This window comes from Stigmatopora argus, chromosome 18 (genome assembly GCF_051989625.1).
Source record: "Stigmatopora argus isolate UIUO_Sarg chromosome 18, RoL_Sarg_1.0, whole genome shotgun sequence".
Lineage (NCBI taxonomy): Eukaryota > Metazoa > Chordata > Actinopteri > Syngnathiformes > Syngnathidae > Stigmatopora > Stigmatopora argus.
Window position 1 is genome coordinate 10,480,512 of NC_135404.1, and position 21,476 is coordinate 10,501,987.

Genomic DNA, 21,476 nt, shown 5'->3' on the forward strand with positions numbered 1-21,476 from the left:
AGTAGTGGGTAGAGGTGTGGCAATATATCGCAATATTTTGAATTGTAATAGGTTAAGAATCGATATATCATGTTCAAAAGATGTCACTTAATGGAACCAACAGATTGCTATTAATGTTTCCTATTAGAATAGTGTCTGCTAGCTCAATAGCTGCCATTGATGGTGTTGGGCATCCATTTTTTTCCCCCCGCTCAGGCCTATGTACTTTTTTAGTGACCCACACTAGCTTTTATTTTGAATTTCAGCTCCCCTTTTCATTCCCTTCAAGCGCTTACAATTCACGAGGGCATTGTCACTTTTAGTTAGCAGGATAGATTTTTGTGTAAATGTCTATTATTTATTGTGCTACTCTTTTAGGGCCTTATCGATCAAGTGTCTTGAATGAAATGAAGGTACTGCATATAACAGCCATTTTTATGTTTTCTGTCAGGCGTTATTCTCTATATATTGTTAGTTGGATATCCTCCATTCTGGGACGAGGATCAGCACAAGCTTTATCAGCAGATCAAAGCCGGGGCCTACGATGTAAGTATATGAGTGAATGGGTGAATGATCGGGGGGGCGGGGGCGATGCATTGCAGCCTTTTGCTATGCAGGATTTCCAATGTTTAATAGTGTCCAAATGAGATTTGGTCCAAAGCTATTGATCCAATCAGCCTCCCTGACGCATTGCAGAGGTGTGTGTCTCTGGGTGTAAGTGTGGTTGAAAAAAAAAGGTCTATAGTACACTCACCCAAGCAAAGTTTACATTTGAATGAGTGTTTTCTCCACTATAACATGGTTCACAATTCGCACCATAGTATTAGTATTTTTTCTTTCTTTCTATGGAACATGATCCATTTCTGAACATATTTGCCATTCATTTTAGTTCCCCTCCCCGGAGTGGGACACAGTGACCCCCGAAGCCAAGAACCTGATCAACCAGATGTTGACTATCAACCCGGCCAAGCGGATCACCGCCGAGCAGGCTCTCAAGCACCCATGGGTCTGCGTAAGTATCTCTAAAACACCAAAGTCATTCATAAAAAAATATCCGAATGGTAAAAAAACCCTATTTATTGCTGTATTAAAGCCGTTGTAACAGTTTCATGGATGTGTAAACTTGTGAATTCCCCCTCAATCCTCCCTCTCTTGTAGCACCGCTCCACAGTGGCGTCAATGATGCACAGACAGGAAACTGTCGAGTGTCTCCGCAAGTTCAATGCTCGCCGAAAACTCAAGGTACCGAATGAATCTCTACTTCCTATATTTTGCACTCTTTGCGATGTCTTCACACTATTTCTGCTTTTGATTAAAGCGATGACAACATATCCTTCAGGCACGAGTAAATGGTCAAACCAGATTGTGGAAGACTTGGGCAAAATATGCGTAGAAACTTCAAATCTATGGCTTAACTCCGTCATATTTGTACAAACCAATCATATTCATGTATTTTCTGGGCACCCAAGCTGTCAAGAAAGCATTTTCAATTAAAGAAAAAAAGTACAACAATACTAAAAATGCACATAAACGATGCCTGTACAGGAATGTTGTCAATCCTCCATGTGACATTCTGCTACAATTTGTATTCAAGTTAACTATGCAAATATAGCGCCCATATCTCAGACATTGTCAACCTAGCGTGCATTTCAAGCTGTATTTTCTTCCCAACTTGGCTAAGCTTGAAGTTCTTTCGCTGCTGCCAAGACTCATTTAAACAATTCCAGTGTGTCCAAATTTTTTTTTCCTATAAATCCGGATTTTTTCACTTTCATCATGGAAGTGTTAGAAAATAGATGTCCCGGGCTGCTGAAAGTCACATTTAGAAACGGAACGTAACAGTGCTAAGAAATAGAAAAATCTTCTCCTCCTCCTCCTCATTTTCTTCTTCTTCCTCCCGCAGGGAGCCATCCTCACCACCATGCTGGTGTCCAGAAACTTCTCAGGTGGGTGTTCCCTTCGCCCTCTACTCCCCACGCAGCACACGCAGAGCAAGGAGAGTTGGACAGAGTTGGAGTCCCTTGAACCTCCCCTTCCTCCTTCCTTATCACACATATACACATACACACACTTTGAAATATGACTAGTGCACCAAGTAAAGCTAACTTGAACACAATTGCAATATCGGAAGCATATCCTTTTAATAACTGTACATAGCCGTCACTTGTCTTTGTCCATGCTAATGTGTTTCTCCCTGTGTGTTTGTGTGCGTGAGGGTGTGTGTGCGTGTGTGTGTGTCTTTCTTCTCGGCTGGAGTATTTGCATGTTTGCAAAATAGCCGCCACTGCCTTTTCATGTATAGTTACAGTATATAGATTATTAGAGCAAGGTTAGCGCCGTGAAAACAAGTATAGGATTTTTACACTGACTGGTTTTTGGCCGTCGTTCCCAGGTTTTTTGCTTACTTTTGTGTAGTTTATTTTATGGGTGAGCATTTCGACCCAAGGCCTAGGAATCCACGGGGGGAGCAACTTTTTTGGGGTTTTAGTTCATTTGTATAAATGGGCTTTAATCAGCACCCACCCCGTGGCCTCCTAGGCCCCCCGTGATCGAAAGGTCTCATTTGCATAGCCCCTCCCAACTGTAGCATTTCTCGTTCAATAGTGGGCCGGCAGCATACCAACTCTGCTGCTGCCGCCTCCTCCACTGCCTCACTGGCTCAGGAAGGTACGTCCCAGAAGACACGCCCATCCACTTCCTCTCTACACTCGCACACGCACACTTCTTTTCGGTCCATGGTGCTGAGGGGAATGGTGGTGGGGGGTTCTCGCAAAAGCGGTCCTCCTCTACACTTGCATTTTCATGACAACACATCTGCTTATGCACACATTGAACTCATCCACACGGGGTTCATTTCAATCGATTAGAATGTGTGGAAAACCTCATTTCAGTCATTCAGTTCAAAAAAGCCATTTTTTGATGATTGCCATTTGCTGCTGATACCCACAATTCTCCATCTTAAAATACAGCAGAAATATATTGCATTTAAAAGATTAATGATTCCCAGTAGAATTTGTTTCATGTGTATAAAATATGATTAGCATGTTATATTTAAAGTCTGAATTAAAATTAAATGCCATAAATGTGTGCATATTTGCACAAGAGATAAAACTAGTAAAGATGCATCACTTCAAAGTACTACTGATGACACCAATTATTAATTTACTATTAGCCAGTCTTTTTACCAAGTAGTTTTTTTGTTTGTTTTTTTGTAATCCCCTTCATTAGTATTGGTATGACTTATCCCCAACATCCCAATTTGAGATGTAGCTCTATATTATGTAACATATTTGAGCCCATCTGGCCAAATGTTAAATTTGTGATGCCTTAAAAGGGTCCTTCAACTATTTAATGTAGCTTTCTTAAACATGCAGATGCCCCATCCACAAGCAAGTGGTTGTTTAATTTGATTTAACACCGCAAAATCACAGTCAAATCATTTGATTGATTATAATTAATTCACCTCTAGGGCATATTTTTTTTCCTCCACATTCACACCTCACCCTTCCAATCAGCCTCGACCTCCTCACCCCTTGCCCAAAAGCAATTCCACCACGCCCATTCCATCTCCCAAAAAAATGACGATCCATGTCGCCACATCCTACAAGGTTGACACCCTCTGAGCAGGGGATGAGGAGGGGCGATGTATCCTTGGGGCGGGGAACTGACACTGCAGGGGGCCGGCAAGAGCTGGGTTGGCGTGCTGCCATCGTCGGACCTGGGACTGACGGGGAGGGAAAATATACGGATGTTGGGAAAGGAGCGGGGGAGAACTTATACGGAAGGTGGGCTTCCATATAATTCTCTCGCCCCTTTCTGTGATCTGTTTTAGTACTTGCCACGCATCTTTGATTTAGGGCTGAACGATGGAAAAAAAAAAAGGATTCGTTAAAATGTTTTCTATATATTACACTGTCGTTTTTTTTATTCCTTTTTTTTAAACTAAACTTATGCTGCCTTTGAACGTCAAATTAATTATGACTGATGACTGGAAAGGGGCGTATGAGGTACTCGGACGTTTGGTCGCCCGGACGTTTGGTCGCCCGGACGTTTGGTCGCCCGGACGTTTGGTCGCCCGGACGTTTGGTCGCCCGGACGTTTGGTCGCCCGGACGTTTGGTCGCCCGGACGTTTGGTCGCCCGGACATTTGGTCGCCGGACGTTTGACAACATGAAAGAGAGTTTACTGTTACCAGCTCTCAAAATTATATTCATGAGAGAGAGAGAGTTTAATATCTAAATATCTACTGTTGAAACCAGCTCTCAAAATTATATTCACCCGGGCGACCAAACGTCCGGTCACGGCCGTATGAAGTCCCCACCATCCTGGAAAAGTTTAAACATATTTTTTAATATTTTTAGGGTTCAGCTGTGTCATGGAAAAGGGAGGGCAATGTATCGTTATTGGACGATATGAAAAATGAAATAGAGATTTTTTTTTAAATTGGTGTTTTATGATGGCAATACTATACTTGATGAAAATAATCGTTCAGCCCTATTCCTGTCTTGTGTGGGACACAAAATGGCATCCATTCCATCGAGCTGGCAAGTAATAAAATCAGATAACTTTGCATCCGTCGGGGTGGGACTCTGCTGAAGGTCGGCGATTCCGATGGTGGCTCCATTCGATTTCAGCTTAGGACAGTGTAGAGCACAGCAGGTTTTCCGTCCCTTTTCTCTGCCACGCTGGAGGGTCCGCTTTGCTCTACACTGTGTGGGAGTCAGACTGCATGCAGAGGTGGATTAAAACATGTCAAGAGGGAGGCAGGTGTGGCTTTGGGAATGTCTGAGTGGTGCGCTGAGATGACGGCGGGTGCTTGTGAAGGTTTGATTGTCAGCTGTGGAGCCCTTTAAAGGTTTGCGGGCTCTCTGGACCAAGTTGCCTGTTTAGTAAGTTTTGTTTTTTTTCTCCTCCATCTATAAAGTATGACATCAGCTCTCCATTGTTTAGCTCTTGTATTTCCTTCCCGGCGGATGGTATCATGACTGCAATATCACTGATACTGTAGCTACTTCCTCGCAACACTTTTTTTCCGACCGTAGCCAAGGGTGTGACAGCTTGAGCATCATGTTGCCTTTAGTATTTAGCCTCAATGCCACAAGCGTGGACTGCATTGTGTCCTTTTTCCGATTTTGCCTGAATGCTATGAGTGTGTATTGTGTTTCATGCAGGAGGATGTTTTGCCTTGCTGCATGACTTTTTCGAAATACAGTGGAACCTCTAAGCTTGAACACAATTGCAACAAACCATGTAAATTTATTTTTGCACTTTAACAACCTTTTAAAGTGGCTAAAGCAAGGGTTCGCGGGCCGCTTTAACATCAACTCGATTTCATGTGGGCCGGACCATTTTAGATATAATATTTAGATTTTTTTAATAAATGGATTAAATGAACTGGATTAAAGGGGCTGAATATTCAGTTTTTTATAGATCTAAAACAATGTTTATTTTAGCTCTTCTTAATATATTTTTAGATTTTACAAAATCATATTTGAACTAAAAACACAGAAAAAAATGATTAAAAAAATTACAATTATTAATTTAAAAGGGGGAAAATCAGGACATTTAATATACATCTATACTCTTCATTTTAATTTGATCCTAAAACAGAAAGTCGGCACTCATGATTTACTTTCTCGGGCCGCATAAAATGATGTGGCGGCCCAGATTTGGCCCCCGGGGCGCCACTTTGACACCTGTAGGCTAAAGCAATCGTTATGATGTTTTTGTCTCCAAAAGTGTAGTGTATTTAAAATTTATATTTTAGGTGGCCCTGTTGCAAGGACTGAGACGTGTATTTCGTTTTTTCTTTTGCAGTGATTTCGTAAGAACGATGAAACTTACATAGGCTTTTCCAAATTTTGGTTTCCTATGATGGATTTTCATATCAGATTTTCTACAGAAAATTACCACATTTCGCTCAATTAGTCTGAAAATAGTGCACCACAAATAATGATTCTTACTCTTTAGTGACAGGCAAAATGCCCCCCACCCTCTGTGGCAGATGACACATTGTAACCTGTGTATCGACTGGGTGCAATTCATAAAGCGGACTATAATAGCTTCTGTTGTCATAACAAATACAATCCCTCTAACTTCCTGAATTAGTGCTATTTTCAGGACGAGTTATTTGGAGGTTCCATGTATTTTATCAAATGTTCTCAGAAGGCGTCTCTGCCGCTCTCTAAAGCCATCGCTTCCACCTTTTGGCCACCATCTCTGACGACCTCGCAAAACGTGGTAAGAGGAACAGGGTGACTTTAGTGAGCGTATGAGTTCGGCTTTCCAACGAATCAAATCATGGAATTCGTGATTCGGGTGTACAGAAATGTTTTTTTGTTTGTTTGTTTTTTGTATGCTGCATGGCAGAAGTGAAGGTTTCATCTCATTTCATTTTCTGAACCGCTTTATCCTCATTAGGCTCGCGGGGGTGCTGGAGCCAATCCCAGAAGTGAAGGTTTATTTATTTGAATACAGTCAAGGCCTGTTTATTAAGAGCTGAAAGTACCAAAAGCATGACTTTCGACTTCTTTTTTTTGTCACCTGTGTTCTTCTGTGTCTGAGCCCCTCCCTCTTCCCCACTTTCCCCACTGGAAGGTAAGAAAACGCAAAATTGTTTTTGTATGTCATAAGACCGTGTCGATTGAAAAGCAACCAGGGCCCTTTAAGACAAATCAATGATTATGCATTAAGCCATCTTACGGCTCCTTTTAGTTGTGCTGGGGTCCTTCCTTCCAGACAGGAAATGGATTTAGGAAGTTTACTTTGCGCTCAGGTTTCTTCTCGTATCCCCCAGGTGGTGATGAATGGATTATGATGGGAATGGGTTTAGCAGAGGTTAGCCAAGTGTACAACCGGGAGAGGAAAAAAAACAACATGGTGGACATGATTCTTTGTTTCATATAGGTGACATCATCCCTATGTTTGGTGCCTTTGCACTTCCCGCCTGGCAGAGTTGATCGTTCATTTCCAAATGTTAAACTCAATTTTCTGCCCATTTCTCTCCCTTTCAATCCTCCTTTTTTCCCCTTTTCTCCTTCTTTTCACAGCATGCAAAAGTTTACTCAACAAGAAATCTGACTCTGCTAAGGTAAGGTTGTCAGTTTTTTTTAATTTACCCTTATTATATATAAATTCACTGATTCAATGGATTTGCTCTCCTGTTTATAGCTTATAAGTCCACTTTTTTAAAGCGGACTCTTGAAGTGTTTCATGTTCTGATACAGCATTTCCTTTGTTCCGTTCCACCTACATCTGTCCATTTTCTTTTCTTTTTTAATTCCTATTTGCGGCTCTTTTCCAAGAAATCAGTCTAGCATTTAGCATAATTCCCTCCTCCTACCTAGCATTCTTCCTCCCCCTCGGGTCTCTGCGCAGTTAAGTGGTAGAAGCATAGAGAGTTATTGAGGCAGTAAAAAGGATGATCTAAAGGCCATTCTGTGGCACTCACCCTCTCATTTGCCCCGTTAGCTCTCAAAAGCTCACAAGTCTCCACTAACATTAGCCCCATTTCCCAAAAGGCGTATGATTCTAATGTGTGTGTGTTCACTCTGAGTGTTTGCATTCTTGCCCCAGCCTTCCACCAACAACAGTAAGAACAGTATAGTGAGTGCCATCAATGCCCTGAAAGACACCAACATGGCGACCAACGCTCAGATGGTACAGTAGGCCCGCCGCAGTGTTGGTCCTTGCATTTTACGCCCCCCAACCCCCCAACCCGCCCTAGTAGCTTTTTTTCATGGCGCCATGGTCCTTGTGTTGTGACTTTTTGTCGTCCTTGTTCATCCGCCATCCAGAAGGTTTTGCATCCTGCCCTAATGAGGTGCACGTGTGTTTCCTCGTGTGCGGTCATTTGGTCGCCGGTCTTTTGGTCGCAAGACTTTTGGTCATGGTCTTTTGGTCGCCCGGACCCAAACAACGGGTGACCAAAAGACCGGCGACCAAAAGACTGGCGACCAAAAGATCGGCGACAAAACAAGGTAAAACAACAGGGTCTACGCATCAATAAAAGCCAACAATGGCCCTGAGCCGTTTCACTGAGCGGACGTGTGAGTGTATGAGTTTGTATGTACTACAGGCGTTGTCCCTTTAAGAAGGTACGTCAGTCAGGGTCTTAACAAGTTCTCCAACAAAACACAATAAAAGTACGAGAAATTTGGAGCTTTTCTTTAGCCTAATAATTAATAGGGCATTAAGTATGACTAAATAATAATTCGCAGTTTGTATTTAGGGAATTTGAGCAACGATTTAAATGGTAACTATCAATAACCTTGCGGGCGACCAAAAGACCGGCGACCAAACGACTGAGTACCGTGTTTCCTGAAGTCGAAATTTTAGAACTTTTAGGCCACTGCTCGCTGTCATTTTTAGTGCGCTTTTTTACAGCAGTCATGTGTAACGAGGTATGTCATGAATGAAAGTGTAGTGCAAGGGAAGGTCACTTTAATCTCGAGCGGGCACCAGCAAAAATCGGGAGTGGGGGTGGCGACCAGATGTTAAAAAGGGATCTGTCAGCATGTGTCCAACATGGCAGTTTCGGAGGATACCGTGCTGAAGACTGGCTGTTTTTCTTCCATCTGACTAGACAGGCGCTTTCTCTGGGAACCTAGTTAGGATTTTAGGATGTCTGCTGGTCTATTTTCATCTCCCTTTAAAGAGCATTTATAACCAATCACTTTTGCTTCAATTATGGGATGCTGGCGTCATTTAAATGTCAGGATGCACATGTTCACCTCTTTTAGATGTCAAATAGGCATGGACTCTCAGATGACGTGTCCAAAGAGAACGAGAGTCTGGCTTCAACGTTGTTGATTGTTTTTTTTTTTTGCTACGCTGTGTGAGCCAAATCAATATATTTTATTGTAAAGCCCATTGCGTCCTTCTTGATGAACAGCACTATGGCTATCATTTGCTATCCTTCTCCTTGCGTTCCTTCTTTCAGTAACCTGCAAAAGCTGACTTGTGTTTCTGCGTTCTGGTGGCATGTTGTGATTTTTAGAAATCTAGCACGCATTGCATCGTGTTGCTTACATAAAATCCAATCTCTTCTGCTCATCAACCAGATCAGGTCTTTGACCTCAAATATAAGGTTTAGTCCAGTCCTGATTAACCTGTGAAAGATTTTCTTATATGGTACATTTAGACCAAACTGTTCAGCTCAGTTGGAAACGATACAATGCACAAAGCCCAAACTGTGTTTTTAAGGCATCACTGGAATGGAGAACTGTTTGCAGGGTTTGTAAATTCCAATTAAGGTGTGTAAACCAAAAGACTTCATTTTGGACAGAATTAAAATGTTGTCATACGGTCCACCTCCCGGAATCAATTGTCAACAATAATCCTTACATCTTATTGGCAAAAGGTGTTGTTGGTGCATCTTCACTGGGCCGAGCAGCTTGGTAGAAATGTATCAAGTGTCACGAGTATTACCCAAATTGACTGTTTTGCTTTTTCACGGCAGGAATCTCAAAGCACGGTCGTGCACAACCCTCCAGATGGCGTCAAGGTGAGATTTGTGCGTGCGTTTGTCCATGTAGAGCACAGGTGTCAAAGTTGCGGCCCGGGGGCCAAATCCGGCCCCCCGCATCATTTTGTGTGGCCCGGGAAAGTAAATCATGAGTGCCGACTTTCTGTTTTAGGGTCAAATTAAAATGATAGATATAGATGTATATTATATTTCCTTATTTTCCCCCTTTTAAATCAATAATTGCAACTTTTTGAAACCATTTTTTCTTTTTCTTTTTAATTAAAAAATCTTTTAGTAAAATATAAAAATATTTTGTGTTTTCCACTTTAATATGGAACATAATTTAAAAAAAATGTTTCCTTTTGAAATGAAAAATAAATGATTTTCCCTTACTAAGAAAAAAAAGCTCAAATAAACATTGTTTTAGATCTATAAAAACACAATATTCAGGGCTTTTGATCCAGTTCTTTTAATCCATTTATATAAAAAAAATCTAAATATTATATCTAAAATGGTCCAGCCCACATGAAATCAAGTTAACATTAATGCGGCCTGCGAACCAACCCGAGTCTGACACCCTTGATGTAGAGTAAACACCAACTTGTTTTTCCTGTCACCAGTTGCGGTAATGCTTGGACTTTTCTATTGTTGCAGGGATCGACTGAGAGCAATGCCACAAACGATGAAGAAGAAATGAAAGGTGGGCAATGTCAACCTCTTTACTTTTGACCGTATTTATGTCCTCTCCCATCCAACGAGGCGTGGTTCTTTGGGCGACAGGTGTGTGAAGACGAGCTCTTGACTGTGTGTTTGTACATGTTGTGCGTGTGGGTGAATTGCGTGTATGCACCTGCGTTTGTGTGTGTGTGTGTGCATTCTAGCGGACAGCTCAGCGCTGAGTCTGTGCAGCCCCACCGAGGAGATGCCCCCACTTCTGCCCTCACCTCAAGGCTCACCTGCCAGTAAGTTTTTGTTTGAACTGGAGGCCTTGCGGTGAAGCTAACAACTTAGCCAAATCCCCCAATCTCCCTGCCAGCACTCTCACTTCCTCCCCTCCAAACTCCCACCTCAGCTTCCTCTGGTCACCAGCAGTGATGTGTTTACACCCTCACTTTGACCCGCCTAGATGTTGTGTTGAGGGTTCCCACTGCTTTTGGCGCCATGGACTTATCCATTGACAACACAAATAGTTCAGATGCATGCAGGCCTAAATTCAACTTAAATACCTGCAGGAGCGAAATTTAATATTTGCCATATCAATATAATTATCTGTGCATTTCCACTGCACTCCCGCTGACTGATATCTGACCGTTTTCAGAATTCATTAACATTTAGAAGAGGCTCTTTTCCGCTCTGAAGAAATCCGATTACAGGTTGTTTTTTTTCTTCTATTCATTGCACCATAACTCAAAGCCCAACTGTTCATCACCGTCGAAATTGTCCCTTGCAATGTAAATCCGGCTGTTATTCGAGACATTATGCGTTACTTTGTAATATCATTTAGGCGCCATTAAAAACCTATAAAAATGATCACCTTTCATAATCATCATGAGGAGTTCTCAGGCTTCTAAGTGTACTAAATGGATACAATTGTTCAAAGTACCCGAGTAATCTGACAAATTACCATTTGGTTAACAAGTACCGGAATCGAAATCCTTCATTTAAATTGGCATGCTGGCTTAATAGTGTGAATTTTATTAAGCATAAATATATATCTCGGCTTTAATCTATCATCCTGCTGCTGATTGTTGTTTGCGTTGAGTATTAATCTTCTAGCCGAGGCCCAATACACTGCGACAGTGTCGGCGTGTTCCCAAATAGTGTCATTAAATGTCATTTTGACCAACTGTTGCTACTTTAAAGTTATATTTTCCCCCCAAAACAATCTTAAAACTAACTTGTTTTGAGCTCTTCCAGAATAGTCATTACACTCAACTGTTGCATACACTTGTAAGAAGATTACACTCAGCAGTGTGTGGCATACACTCGTAACACAAATCAATTGCTACCAAGGCCAATGTGGGAACCCTGAAGTGTGTGTGTGTGTGTGCGTGTGTGTGAGTGAGTTGAGTGTGTGGCGTTTTGTGTGATCACTGCATTTTCCCCTCTCGTTCCTAATGTGACAGTTCCAGCTGGACAATATCCTTGCTGCCCTTGCACCCACGTGCGCCAGAAACCTTTTCTCGTTCTCCCTCTGGAATTCTGTTGCCGGTTTATATGGTGGAAAATATTCTTTATTTTCTTTTGTTTTGTTCGTCCAGAAAGATGTTTTCAAATAGCTACGTTGCAGGTTTGTTTGGTGGCAGACTTGACGTGTCAGTCAAAACGGCCATCTGTATTTTTTTTTAGTCTCCAGTATGTTGAATGGAGCTGCTGCCAATCACAACTGACTTTGGGCAAGACGCTGGGTACAAGTGCCGTTTAATTCGGAAATTTATAGGCAAACGTCCATTGGTTCCCAATTGAGAGTTGAATAGAAATTACATAATAATCTGCATTATTTATAAATTGCGTAGCGTAGTAGAGAGAATGTTATTGCAGCACTTACAATGCTGAATAAAATTCCCTCTTTCCTCGATATTGAAGAATAAGCTGCTAAAATGTCAATTTGCCGTGTCTGTGACCTAGTCTTTTGCACTTTGAGAGCTCCATGTTTATCTTTCACCCTTCCCCAAAGGTGCACCATTTGCCCACGGGCAGCGCTGCCTTGTGTCCTCTCTCAGAGGACGCTGTTTTGTCATCACAAGCATTTAGAGTAGAGGGCGTGAGGCCAGCAGTTATCATTTGCACAGCGTTCTAATCAGAGCTATTCTTATCTCGCTCCCAGCCTCCATCTTGACATGTGCATGGTTGTTCTTTCAATTCACTATTGGAAACATTTAAGAAGAAAAATTACAAATTCCAGCAAGGAAAAAACGACTTTCAATTCCATTTTTAACACCCAAAAAATCGTCAACCACGTCATCATTTTGAATTTTGACGACCAATTGAAAATGGAAAGAAGGACTGACTTTTCTTTACGCTTGCTTGGTTCTAACACATTTTGGTTGGCTTCAACTGCATGAGATTTCATATTGTTTTCTCAACCTTTTGTCAAGTGTCCATCCCCCCGTGTGTGTATGTGTGTGTGTTGACCAGCCATTGTATGTTTCAGTACCACCGCATGATGTAAAGCGCATGGCTTGGAACAGCACGGGTAACGGCGACTGCGCTCAGTCCTGTCCACCTACCGCCGCCAGCAGCGCTGCTCCTGTAGGGGGCATCAACTCTGCCGCTGCTAAATGCAACGTTAAGCAGAGTAAGAACATCTCAGACACTAACTGTCCACCTGCTTGCCTGCCACGGCTAAACCTTCTCCTGGTGACTACGGTTTTGCTTGCGACTTTCTGCTTTAAAATGACTGCCCGACCATAGCGTCTTTTACGTCTTTTTCATTTAAATGTTCAAGCCTGCGCAAATTCTACTGTTAACCTCACCTGGGCTTGAAACTGTAGATCCTATTTGAAAAGCCTAACTTGAAAACATGCGTTAAAATCATCACGGTTGCTTGAAACCATGCCGTAACTAACTTGAACCCTTTTTTAATCATTCAAAATTGTCTTAAAATCTGGATTTAAAACTAACTCACTCCTCATAAATCGCTGAATACCTAACCTTGCTTCAAACCCCTCAATAACTTTCGTAAAAATGTTTTAAGCATGCAATTGTTTAAAAAGATAACATTGTTATTGTGGAACTAATGACTCCAACGTCTGACTAAGGCTGCATTCACAGTTCTTAGGTTTTGATGCACGAGGAGTGTGCATGATTTATGTTTTCTTTTCTGTGGCTGTTCAGACCTACATTTTCATTTTCTGTCCTTAACAGCGCTAAACTGACAAACATTTTTAAGAGGAATCCCAACCGTGCAGATTGCAGTCAGATTCCAAAAACCACAAAAACAGAGTTGCCTAGATCAGATTTGAAAATGCCCGATTGCATGTGACTTGGCCTGTTCAGAACATTGTGAAAGAATCAGTCGAGCCAATCAGAGGCAGAATTATTGGGTCACTTGCTGCTATTGCATCAATGTAGCCAAAGAGGAGGGTTCTTATATAGTTGTGTCGGTACTTAATCCGTGCCTCTGCCAGTGTTGAGGCCTGCTGACAATTTCCAGATGGACGTGACAAAGAGTGAGAGTGTTCCGAGGTGTTGCCTGTTGATGCTTGACTCACTTGCTTGTTTTTTTTAACGAGGAGCAAAGTGTTGGGCCTTGATAGCGTTTGTTATCGCTTGTTGGCATTTGTGACCTGTTCTGTGTGCCATGTCCTCAGCCCGCAAACAGGAGATCATCAAGATCACCGAGCAACTCATTGAAGCCATCAACAACGGAGACTTTGAAGCTTACACGTAAGTTTTCCAAGCTTGACTTGGCCACCATCTCGCCGTTCTCATGACGGTCTTCGTTCCCTTACAGGAGGATTTGCGACCCTGGGCTCACTTCCTTTGAGCCTGAAGCTTTGGGCAACCTGGTCGAGGGCATGGACTTTCACAAATTCTACTTTGAAAACTGTGAGTATAGACAGACACTTTCAAATTCCAACCCTGGCTAAAAAGGTTCAGATTTGAGACTTAAAGACCAATCCCTGATTCTGAACACTTTAACAGCATATGCCTTTGAAAGTCTGAGTTGAAATGCTAACCCTGGTTAGAAGCACTTGTTTTTCAGCCTAGAATTAAATCTTTCTAAACCTACTAATTGAAAATAACTACCCTGGTTAGAAAGCCCAACCCTGACTATAAACCTTTGATTGACACCTCTTCATGGTTTTAAAACCCTTGCCAAACCGATTCTATAGTTCTAACAGCATAGCTCAAGTTTGAAACACTTATTTAAATTTTCCCAATACTATGTTGCTTTGAACCACTAATTTGTTTACATAACCCTGGCTGGAAACACTCATACGCATCCCTCATCATATCTTTGAGATGAAAGACTAACTAAAAAGACCTAATTCCTAACCTTATTAAATGCTAACTCAGACTTGAACCTTAATTCGAAAGTGCAACCGTGGCTACTTTGAAGCCCTAATCCAGCATTTAACCTTACTTTGAAAGCTTAATCCTGACTAGTTGTAACTAACGCTACTTTGCTCAGCCATGTCAGAGGGTTGGTCCTTGTTTATTGGCGCTAACTGTGTATCTGATCCCTTCTTTTCTGCCCCACGTAGTGTTGAGCAAGAACAACAAGCCGGTGCACACCACTCTGCTCAACCCGCACGTGCACCTGATCGGCGAGGACGCGGCGTGCATCGCGTACATCCGCCTCACGCAGTTCGTAGACTCGGGCGGCCGCCCACGCTCCAGCCAATCGGAGGAGACCCGCGTTTGGCACCGCCGCGACGGCAAGTGGCTCAACGTTCACTTCCACTGCTCGGGAGCGCCCGCCGCGCCACTACAGTGATCAGGTACGTCACCAAGAATCCAGCCCATTTTGAAAGGTACCGTATTTTCACGACTATAAGGCGCACCACATTATAAGGCGTACCACATTATAAGGCGCACCCTCAATGAATGACACCCTTTAAAAAAATCCATATAAAAAACACACTGGATTATAAGGCTCCCTGTCTATTTTGGAGAAAATTTAAGACTTTTAAGTGCGCCTTATAGTCGTGAAAATACATACCGTCCCAAAAATTGACAACCAACTCTGAAACCTTAGTTTTTACAAACTATACTTTTCAAACCTTGACTAAAAATAATCCAAAAATAACACATTTTAAAAAGACAGGCAACATCAAGTAAAAAACTAGTACTTGAACCTGATGTTTGTTTTCAACGGGCTTCAACTTTTGTCGACGTGAGGTCTGTGCTAACACAAAACCGCTTTTGGCGTAATAGAATTGGGGGATTGAAGCAATATTGGCGAGAAATGTCATCAAATTTAAGGGATGTTGATTTTACCTCACGTGAACCTGAATTGTTTGACTTTTGGCGACGTAAGGTCTGTATGAATTGGATGTTGAAATACTTTTCTTTTGTTTATTTGATTTCTGTCCATAGAATTTGACTTCAAAAATTTCGTATAGGATTTAGTTTTAAATTTCAAGATTTTCCGCGGGCGTTGTGACTTGAGATTTATTTATTTTTCCAATTCAAAAAGTCTACGCCAGCTAAAAAAAAAGGCTTTGGGGGAAACTGGAGGAAAACATGACCGCCCTGTGGCCCACCCACAGCAAAAAGATGAGTTTGACACGCGTGTTTTAAAGCGCTGACGCTCATTGGAAAACCTCCCAATATCGAAAACCTCCCGTTCTGGAAGAGCCCAAAGTGACTTGACGTCCTTGTGGTGTTTCTCCCCTCAGTGGTCCTGAGCCTCCACTCTGCCGGTGGAGGCCTTTTGGGGGGCAGTTTTTTTCCGGCGAGCGTGTTTCGGGGGCCACTCCCCCCCGCGTGGATCGGCTAGCACCGTGCGCCCGGCCGGGCCAGACGGCGTCCCCGTCCACCAACCAACCCCGTCTCTCCTTTGACCCCGCCGGGGGGCGCCGGCCGAGCACAAGACAACGCCCGGCCCCCCCTGCCGCCCGCCGCCACCGCCCCCTCCCCCCACGTGGGATGTGATGCATGCATCTTGGCGCCCGCCTGATCGCGGAGGGTGCGTCTTTGCCCTCTCGCGCCTCCCCTCGGCGGCCGGACGAGGCGTCGCGGGGGAGGAGGCGACTTACACTTGTGACAGTTTATGAGTATGAGTTATGAATATACTGTGTAAATTATGACTTAGATGTTCCAGAAAAACCACCAAAACCCCAGCAAGCATTTATCTTGTCTGTGCGATAAGGGAAGAAGCGCCGATTTGTTGGCTTTTGTCGCGGCACGAAAATGCGCCCCTGATTCGCCACTTTGCGCAAAGAGAGGAAAAAGAAAATGGGGGGAAGCGTGCGGAAGGAAGAATACGAGCGGTTGACGACAAACTTGATATCATGAAGCACCAAAGTGTAGAACTTTAGGCTTTTTACGCTATTTTAGTTGAGGTTTCTCTCCGGCTCTTTGGAAAAACTCTTGATTTCAGCTTGTGTTGTGTTTTTAGCGTCCTGTGACGAGCTTTTTAATCTCCATTAGTTTTTGCTTTTCCCTCCTTTCTTTTTTTCCGTTTAATCCCACCGGCTACTTTTTAAAAAGCGCTTTTTAGAAGGGGGGAGAAAAAAATAGAAAAAAAATAAGGGATTTTTATCATAAGTTCAAAAAAATCAAAAATGTTTCCCGCGCACGTCCTGTCCTGTCTTGACCGTATTCCAAAGTGGAGGGGCGTCACGTCACTGAGAAACGGGCTGCCTGGCGTAAGGCCTTTTGCATGTTTGCCCGCCCTTCATCTTCCCGTCCATTTCCCCCCCGACCTTGTCGGCGTCTTGTTTGTTCCTCACTGTGTAAATACAGTGCGTGTATAGCTGTATGTAGAAACGTGTAATATATGTACATGCATCTTCAATTGTTCCTTCAGGAGTTTCCAGGTTACCTTTTCATTTTTCCGGCCATTGCTTTCGAACCGTCATATCACATGCACGCCTGGTGCTGTGTTACATATCCACCCCACAATTTGGTGTGATTTGTACCCCTCCCCACCCACTGTTGCAACCCCCCACTGCTTGATATGTTGTGATCCCCACCCGCTCACCATTTCTGTTTGGGGAGGTGACCTATACTTGCCCCTCTGTTGTGTGATCTGAACCCATGATGTGCACCCCCACCCCGACATCATGTTTTTTGATCTTGCCGTCGCGAAATCTATAGACGGCCCCCCCAAAAAACTCATTTTGTAGCGTGATCAGCATCAGCGCACAACGTCGTTATGAATATTGTGTGACCCACGCAACAATTTTGTGCGGCTTTCGCGGCCTCGCCGTGCGTGAACCTCAAATGTCTCGTTACAGTCCGTTTGCTGAACCCGCAGTCTATGTTGTGGTTAATGTTTTGATGTCACCGCCCCCCCTCCCCAACTCAGTCAGAAATCCACTTTTTGTCTTTTTTTTTTTTCCGGGGGTTATTTGCCGAGTTGCCAAGCTGGAGTTCTGCACGTGACCCACAGCAAGTGAGGCGAGGGAGAGATCGCGACACACGCACAAGTGCACGGATTTGATTACGATAGCGAATCCGCCACCCTGGTGGTTTTAAAAAGAATTGTGCCTGCTCAGTGAATGGGGGGGGGGGGCGTTCTCTAAACCAGAGTAAAGGTGAGAGCAGGAGTACTAGTTATTATTATGCATGTTTCAGTTACGCATTTCTACCATGTACCTACCTGAATGAGGATGGAGCTCTACTAGTGTTAATATTATTATGACGATGACGATACTTGCATCTTTTGAGATTTTCTCCACCTCGAATGTTGACTAGGTGACATGAAAAATTAACTTTTTTTTTTAAACTATTATTCAAAACTTAAAAAAAACAAACCAAAGGGGGGAAAAGGGATTGCGGTGCCGTCGCTTGGTATGAGGCCCTTGATGTTTTTCCCCCCGTGTTGTTTATGGTATGATATTTGGGCTGCGCTTTTTCCCCCTCCCTCAAACACCTTTACCTTACCTTATCTTACCTTACCCAGCCTTCACGCGGACGCTGGAGTTTTTTTTCTTTTTTTTTTTTGCATGATCATGATGTACAATGAAATAACAATCATTTGAATTGACGACTATAAGGTGTTTGTCTGAGTGTTAGTTGGTCTTCATCCTTAGCTTTGTTATTATTCAGACTTGAATCTTGAAAGTATTTAATAAAAATACTATTTCAGCACCTCGCTCCAGGCCCGCCCACCTCATTTGCGCCACACACAATTATTTATTTATCACTTGACATGAATTTTTTCAGTCGTATTGGCGGAAATAGGGTGCAACTTGCGGCTCATAGGCTGCATGTGCCTTTTGAGAAATTGTATTACTTTGTGCAAAAATACACAAAAAATAGTTAAATTATACTTATACTTAAATTAGTATCAGTTTCACAGTTGAATTGAGAAAATGTATCTGGATTAACAAAATCCGAGCCCACTTAAATCAGTGAAGCGCCATAGCCACAGCATTTAAAAGTAGGAAAAAAATAGATTAAAGTATATTGACAGTGCTTGCTATTTAAATCAAGGGCCTCCCTCAAAAAACTGTTGTTAGACGCTAACAAATTGCAGCTCTTCTGACATCCCTGGCAGAGGTCACAGTTTCCCCTGTCTAATTTGACCTCCATACTTGTCTGTCATCCCGTTAAACCCTACTAATCCCGGTAATTACCCCCACGAGGCCTCGACCACTCAACAGTTTGTTTGCACTCGTCACTTCCCTTCACGGATCTTGATTAATGCCCGATCTCTTCTTTTTCAATAAGGTGTTATTTATGACGTTGGTCCACAGGATGTAGGACGGCTCCCTGCGGTTCATCTGGCGGCCGTGATTAATGAGCACTGGCGCTGTTTTCTCAAAGACACGCAAAGTCAAAGAAGTCTGGAGGGACGCGCTCCGGTTAGCACGCTATGAACTCCAGGCAGGGAAAGGTCACAGGAGAACCAGGAAAGTGCACTTTATCCAGCAGAAATAGATTTAATTTTCCTTCTAAATGACACGAGGCAAGTCAATGTATCTTGAATTTGGTCTGACCCCCGTTTTGGCCAAAGTTTGAACCATAAATCCCAGTTTTTCTTCCAATAGATGAAAAATGCCCCACTTACCTACCATGTTTTTTAATTTTTTTAAAAATGTACAAAACAAAATTGACAGAAATATGCGTGACTGCAACGTTTAATGTTTTTGTAAATGATAAGAAAAATTGACAGGCACTAATCACCTACTAAAAAGTTTACTTGCGAGAAGAAGAAAAATGTTTTTTTTCGAATAATCATAAATTATTACTTAATTGAAGCTTGAATATCAAACACGAGAACCCGAAATACCCGCCAGTGCGTTCCACTTTCCCGCAGTAGATAGACCTCAATGTTAGTCATGATGTACATTTTAATACCACTGCAATTGATGACTTTGTTTATAATATACACAATGCCAAAGTAGAATGTCTTTAAAGGTTCAGGTTTAGGAAGATTTATAATGTACAGAATTGCGAGCTGAATTTGACAGTTGACATGTTGATTATATCCACAAACATGTTCTCCAGTGACAAGAAGTTGGAGGAGAGAGACGGTGAGTTACAAGACAACGAAGCACAGTCCGAACAATTACAACACACAGGATAAGAACTTAAGGATAAGAAGAAGAATGAAACAGGGCAACGGCGCAGTCTAGTGGTCTCAAGAAAAACTGTCCTTGAAATGTCCACACATAAAATGCACGCTAAAATTGAAACTCAATTCATTTCAGAAGCAGACTTTCAATGGCTTATAGACAATTCTGGACATTGGAGGACCGCACCAGTATTTCTGTTGATAACCATGTTAACCATTATTTTTCCAGACCTGCCATTTTTAAGGTAAGACTATTTTTTAATCAGTTTTTCAGTCACAAAGACTATCATTTTGCAAACTTTCAGTATGGCTTATACTCATTCGGGTAGCGGGTAATGTTGAGCCTATTGCAGTTGACTTTGTGCCTTGCATTGGGGATGTAACTCCTCTCTAGAAAGTAAAATGTATTCTCAATGGGGTTCAAATCTGATGAACTCCACTGTAGCAGCATCATGTCAGATGCTTTGCCAGTCCTGAAAGTGTCCTGCCTCTCCCCCAAAAAGTCCACTTAAACTTCCTTGAGCTTACTTGGAACTCGAATGAGGATAATAGCCATAGAAAATGAACATTTCTTTGTGTCGAAATAATGGTGCGGTCTTTATTGTTCGGTCATCTGCAAAGAAAAAGCCCTTTTTGTTGGCGTCATTGCATGTTTTACCAGCTATACGTTAATTAGCAGTTAGCACTGATGCCAATTGTTATGTTGAACCTGGCCAAATTACTTAGTCATTGGATTTAAGATGTGAAAGCACAAGCTGATCGGCCATCTTTGTTCAGCCACTGTTTGGGAAGCAAGGAATCCACCGATCAGAGTTCACATTTTCTCCAGTGGTCCTTTTGGCACAGGCGGTAAGACAATTCGGCCACGATCAAACGGCCACCTGTGACGGTCGCCTGTTCTTTGTGTGCGCGCCTTGTCCGATGTCATTTGATTCTTCAGCTGGTCGGACATTTTGGGTATCTGCCCGGGTGACGTCGTCGATCCAGCTGAGGAAGCGGCTGACTCGGGTGTACAGCGCAGGCGAGGAGGGCTCTGCGCATCCGTAGCCTCCGGCCACCAACCCTGCTAGCGCCCAGCGGCCATCCTCGCCTTGACACATCAGGCCTCCGCCAGAGTTGCCGCCACAGTCGGTGCCGGTGTTGGCGGGGCTTCCGGCGCAAACCGTGCCGTGGCTGGAGAAGCTGTCGCCGTGACGTTTCTTGCACTGCCATGCTGACATGATGGGAACCCACGACGCCAGAACTGAGTCTAGGACAGAATCATCGTCAGTGACACCAGGTATTAAAATGACCACACATACAATTGATGTTGTTAACAGTTATGAAATGGTGAACAAAAATATGACCACTAATGCAATTGGTCATCACATCTGGCTATTTGTTTTACCATTTTATATGTATTCCACCCAAAACAATCCTACATCTGAGGACCCCCAACTTTGTATTCTTTGAGCAATTCTGGTTGTGATGTCACAACCAGAATTGCTAATGATGATCATGTCAGAGCGAAGAAAAAGTAAATGTTAGCTTGGACACACCCGGTGCGCTCCACCCCGTGGTCACCAGGGCGACGCAGGTCGCCGGCATGCCCCCGTGGTCCTCGTCTGGCAGGCAAGCGGCGTTGACGTGGGGGTCAAAGGTGAAGCAGTGACCCTTCCGGGCGCCGGGAAGCTTGACCAGGGCAATGTCGTGACCTCCGCTTTGACCTTTGAACTTTTTGTGGACCACCACACGTTCTGGGACCAGGGTCCGCTCAGAAGCCCCCACCCGCACGACATATTGGGACGGCTCTGTTCCGTACCTAGTGGAAGTAAAGAAAGATGACATTGGTTGAAG

General features: G+C 43.1%; 2 protein-coding genes across 13 annotated transcripts in view; one reads left to right on the forward strand and one right to left on the reverse strand.

Annotated features, from left to right (window-relative positions):
* LOC144093020 (calcium/calmodulin-dependent protein kinase type II subunit gamma) overlaps positions 1-18,211 on the forward strand; it is a 31,732-nt gene extending 13,521 nt beyond the window's left edge. Inside the window, exons 9-23 of one of the 12 annotated variants that reach the window (XM_077626252.1) lie at positions 431-525; positions 869-991; positions 1,138-1,221; positions 1,883-1,925; positions 2,584-2,646; positions 7,029-7,069; positions 7,555-7,638; positions 9,440-9,484; positions 10,100-10,145; positions 10,327-10,407; positions 12,600-12,743; positions 13,759-13,834; positions 13,902-13,996; positions 14,656-14,892; positions 15,793-18,211. In XM_077626252.1, the coding sequence (XP_077482378.1) occupies positions 431-525; positions 869-991; positions 1,138-1,221; positions 1,883-1,925; positions 2,584-2,646; positions 7,029-7,069; positions 7,555-7,638; positions 9,440-9,484; positions 10,100-10,145; positions 10,327-10,407; positions 12,600-12,743; positions 13,759-13,834; positions 13,902-13,996; positions 14,656-14,888 (1,253 nt within the window). In that variant the 3' untranslated portion in view covers positions 14,889-14,892; positions 15,793-18,211. The remainder of the gene's footprint in view (positions 1-430; positions 526-868; positions 992-1,137; positions 1,222-1,882; positions 1,926-2,583; positions 2,647-7,028; positions 7,070-7,554; positions 7,639-9,439; positions 9,485-10,099; positions 10,146-10,326; positions 10,408-12,599; positions 12,744-13,758; positions 13,835-13,901; positions 13,997-14,655; positions 14,893-15,792) is intronic. The other 11 variants (XM_077626256.1, XM_077626254.1, XM_077626255.1 and 8 more) reach the window with 11 other exon arrangements.
* Positions 18,212-19,398: 1,187 nt separating this feature from the next.
* Positions 19,399-21,476, reverse strand: part of LOC144092884 (neurotrypsin-like) — a 61,866-nt gene continuing 59,788 nt past the window's right edge. Inside the window, exons 14-15 of the mRNA XM_077626034.1 lie at positions 21,179-21,441; positions 19,399-20,889 (exon numbers count right to left, since the gene is read on the reverse strand). Coding sequence (XP_077482160.1) covers positions 20,510-20,889; positions 21,179-21,441 — 643 coding nt within the window. The 3' untranslated portion in view covers positions 19,399-20,509. The remainder of the gene's footprint in view (positions 20,890-21,178; positions 21,442-21,476) is intronic.